At 49.5% G+C, this 4,742-nt stretch overlaps 1 protein-coding gene across 1 annotated transcript in view; it reads left to right on the forward strand.

Annotated features, from left to right (window-relative positions):
• Nucleotides 1–4,742, forward strand: part of ANO5 (anoctamin 5) — a 102,603-nt gene that overhangs the window by 53,599 nt on the left and 44,262 nt on the right. Inside the window, 3 exon segments of the mRNA XM_018563018.1 lie at nt 1,742–1,810; nt 2,212–2,466; nt 3,073–3,186. Coding sequence (XP_018418520.1) covers nt 1,742–1,810; nt 2,212–2,466; nt 3,073–3,186 — 438 coding nt within the window.

Below are 4,742 nucleotides of genomic sequence, written 5' to 3' on the forward strand. Positions count from 1 at the left end.
TGACACTCTAATGTTCCACCAGTGGGATGTACATCATACGTCAGATTTGGATATTTCGGAGGATCTCTGGCACAATTTTTGGGCTGGTTTATCCTTTTCCTGTGTAAATTCTCTGCGCTGAGTTATATATACAGGAGCCATGAATAGGGTCAGTTAATAAATAAACCTTCCCTGCTGCGGAGTCATGTGACCGGACTTTCCTTCATCTTCTAATCCACCGGGCAGTGTGACTTGGACGGCTGCCATGCTGCATAAATCATTGTGCAGTGCAGGCAGATCATGGCTGGTTGGAGGGGCCAGCAGGGTGCTGTGCATAGCTTCCTGAAAACATCGCAGCACCCTGCCTCAGTGCTCCTCTAAAGAGCCCTCAGCCCTGGTGCAAGTAGTGGGCTGGCACATGGGAGGAGTCATGCAAATAACACAATGCCTTGATGGGTGGATGTCTGTCTGGAGGAGTGGGTCTTCCTAGGCAGAATGTGTTTGCATGCAGATTACCCACATGTGATGCTGAGTCTCAATGATTGGTAGAACTGAAATCCAATGAATGAACGGGGAGGGCCAGGGACAGTCAGGCTGCGGAGGAAAGTACTAGATGATGCTGGACGTCCTCCAGCCAGGAAATGAGGCGGAGCTCTATCTGACTTGCTGCAGCTTCTAATGCAGCAGGGAGCTCCCAGTGTGCAGTGGTATCAGTGGATGGAGGTCAGATATAAGACTGAAGAGAAGGCTGGAGGTCAGATAGAAGACTGAAGGGAAGGCCGGAGGTCAGATAGAAGGCTGAAGGGGAGGACGGAGGTCAGATAGAAGGCTGAAGGGGAGGACGGAGGTCAGATAGAAGGCTGAAGGGAAGGACGGAGGTCAGATAGAAGGCAGAAGGGAAGGACGGAGGTCAGATAGAAGGCTGAAGGGAAGGCTGGAGGTCAGATAGAAGGCTGAAGGGGAGGCCGGAGGTCAGATAGAAGGCTGAAGGGAAGGACGGAGGTTAGATAGAAGGCTGAAGGGGAGGCCGGAGGTCAGATAGAAGACTGAAGGGGAGGCCGGAGGTCAGATAGAAGACTGAAGGGGAGGACGGAGGTCAGATAGAAGACTGAAGGGGAGGCCGGAGGTCAGCTTTGGTTGTACCATCTGATTGGCTGAACAATGGTACAGATTTTAGGCATTACTTAGGCCTCGTTCCCTCCTCCTGCATTGAGCTGCATTGCTCCTCTCAGTCCCAGGTCTGGCCTGCATTGGTTTGAGCTGGAAAATAATGGAAATGCTTCATTCACAGCGCAGAGGAAAATGTAATACATGTGACGCTCGCACATTTGAGTGCACAAATCACAAGTTCTGCGGTGTGAATGGGCCCCTATAGAAGGAGGGGGCGGCGCCCATGGTGGGATTCTTCCTCGTTATCTGTGTTGCTCAATCACCGGCTGTGCTGGTGTCATGATGGTAGCTGCTGGTACGCAGTCACCCTTTTATCTTCCATCTGTCCTTCAGACCGGCTCATAAACGCACTATCACCCGGTATAATCTGACCGTTCAGATAACGGGAGTACTGTCAGGTCATGTGACTTGCTGGTGACACAGGAATTGGTGTTCTATCAGCCCAGAAGATCAATGTGTATCACTGGTGCCACCTGGTGGTCAGGAGCGGTACACAGCACGCCTTGTGTCATTGTAACAAGTAGTTGCATCTGATGTGACAGATACATTGTTACAGGTTTGTTGTTTTATCATTTTGGTTTTCGTCCCTCAGGAGAGACGGAGAGAATTCGAGATTAACTTACAGAAGGCCGGCCTGGAGCTGGAGACCGAGGACAAAAAGGTGAGGTCACCCCAAAGATTGCTCCGATACCAGCAGAGCAAAGATCAGACAAGACTGAGGATGAATAGTGTATTCGTAACTAGTATATGTATGGCACTGACATATTCTGTAATGCTGTACAAAATACATAGGTATATCAGTCTCTGCACAGAGGAGCTTACACTCTAATGCCCCCTCCCCCCACAGTCACATCAGTCTCTGTACAGAGGAGCTTACACTCTAATGTCCCCTCCCCCCACAGTCACATCAGTCTCTGTGCAGAGGAGCTTACACTCTAATGTCCCCTCCCCCCCACAGTCACATCAGTCTCTGTACAGAGGAGCTTACACTCTAATGCCCCCCACCCACAGTCACACGTTATAATTGAGCCTGGCACTTTCTCTCCATTTTTTTCCCGTCAGGAATCTGAAAACGGTAAAATTTATTACCTGAAGATCCACGCCCCCTGGGAGATCCTCACCACCTACGCGGAGGTGCTGAACATCAAAGTGCCCATCAAGGAGAACGACATAGACCCGCCCAGAGATCCCTTCAATTGGATGCTGAAGGTCTTCCGTCTGCCGGAGCACGTCATGCACCCGGAGCCGGATTATTTCACGGCGCCCTTCAGCAAGCAGCGGCAAGAGCTCTTCCTCGTCCACGAATAGAACTATGAGGTGAGTGAAAAGCACCCCCCTCCCCCCTCATAGTTCTCCTTTAAGGATCCCTATATTAATTGTGGGCCCCTAATGAAAAGTATCTTGGACATTAAGGGGTCTATTTATAAACAATTGCAAGAGCCATTCGCCCTGCAAATCTCTGAACGTTATCAGGTCGAATGTAATACTGCGTTATGGCCACTAGATGGAGCTGATGAGCATAGAAAATACACACTTCTTTCTTTTACTCCTCAGCTCTCTCTAGTGGCCACAACACAGTATTGCATTACATTCAACCTGAAAAGAAAATATACTAAAAACTTTAATTTGTGCCTGTATTTGCAACGAACAAACATTCACATAGTTATGTAGGGTAAATGGCTCTGCAAATTGTTTATAAATGGACCCCAAAAAGTCACCTACCAGGCTTTTCCCTGTATTTTCACCTGAGGAACACACTTCCTGTCCTAGGGTGACAACGCACAATCACTGTACTGTATGGAGGAGCAGCGCTGTCACTCTAGGACAGGAAGGACGCTGAGATGTTGCATTCATTCCAAGCATGCTGAGATGATCCTGTTATTCAGATGATTGTTTGTGACTGTGAATATCTTCTGTTTCCAGGTGTATTATATACTCTCTCGCTGCCCCTATGGAATGGCCGAGGAAAAGAGGAAATTCGGGGTTAAGAAACTGTTAAGCAACGGCACTTACAGTTCCGCCTTCCCGCTCCACGATGTATGTATCACTCCATTGATCATATCTGTTGGCAATGTATGTATCACCGCACTGACGGGCAGAGGCGTAACTACCGCGTTTCCCCCGAAAATAAGACACTGTCTTATATTTTTTGGGGCTAAAAAAAACCACACAATGGGTCTTATTTTTTTTTAATGTACAACAATCCGCACTTACTCATGTACAAAAATGTGGTGATCAGGGCAATCAGGGGCGTCGTTCCTTTCCAATGAGCAATCTGGTAACCAATCGCTGGCCAGGATGAGCGAAGCGCGCTTTCACTATGGATTCCTCACTGGCGGAGTTCATTTGGTATGACTCCGCCTGTGACAGGAGCCGGCGCTATAGAGGAAACATCGGCTTATGCGGCTCTGCTCCCTCCGGTGCCGCCTCGCTTCCTCTAGCGCCGGCTTCCTTGGCACCGCTGATTCTCTCCCGCCTCTCCCAGTTCTCTCCTTATGCCACCACCGGCCCTGGGAATGGTCACAACTAGGTCTTATTTTCGGGGGAAACAGGGTAGTGACCTCAGGGCCCCGATGCAAGAATCCATGAAGGCAACCCCCCTCCCCCCAAGAAAAGGATTAGATACTTTAAAAAAAAAAAAAAATTTTAGACCAAAACATTTTTTCAAAACAAACCCCCTCCTCTACCATGTCTCCAGCTTCCCCCCTTCTCGTCCCCAGCCTTCAGCTCCCTGACCCCACCCCCTCCTCTACCATGTCCCCAGCTTCCCCCCTTCTCGTCCCCAGCTCAGCTCCCTATCCCCAGCCTTCAGCTCTCTGACCCCACCCCCTCCTCTACCATGTCCCCAGCTTCCCCCCTTCTCGTCCCCAGCCTTCAGCTCACTGACCCCACCCCCTCCTCTTCCATGCCCCCTTCATAATCTCAGCTCCCTATAACTCCCTCTTCGTGTCAGCAGCACGCCTCTGACACCCAGGGAGTTGGAGCTTTCCATAGAACACAGGCAGTTCTACGGTCGGCAGCAGTACTGTGTGATGAGGGGGCGGGGATAACCCGCTTCCCAATCATTGGCTGCTGCGCCGCCTGGATCATTCTTCACGCTGCGCCCGGAACAAGGTGAGGGGAGCAGCGTGAACCATGCAGGGCCCAGGACAGGAGGAAGAGGTCCCGGTACTGATATTAGCGGTTCCCGGGATATTAAATATCCTGGTAATCAGCTGTTACTATAGGCCCCGTCCTCCTGTCCCTTCTAAGTGGCGGAACTCCAGTGCCCGGTCGCAGCTGCGACCCTGGTAGTTCCGCCAATGCTGATAGGGGTGTATTTATTTTAAAAATTGCAGTGCTGTTCAGCCAGCGAAACGCGTATACATTTGTTCTATTGGAATGATGACAAAAATTAGTATATTTTATTTCTAGGTCAAATGTACTTCATTCATAAAGAATCAAGTGAATTGGGAAAATACCATATTATGGCCACTAGATGGCGCTGAGGATCATAAGAAATAAATACTTCTTTTCTATGCCTCTCCGCTCCCTCTAGTGACCATAATATGGTATTTTCCTGATTATTATATTCAACCTGGAAAATATATATA

Source organism: Nanorana parkeri, unplaced genomic scaffold, assembly GCF_000935625.1.
Source record: "Nanorana parkeri isolate BGI_ZX_2015 unplaced genomic scaffold, ASM93562v1 scaffold622, whole genome shotgun sequence".
Lineage (NCBI taxonomy): Eukaryota > Metazoa > Chordata > Amphibia > Anura > Dicroglossidae > Nanorana > Nanorana parkeri.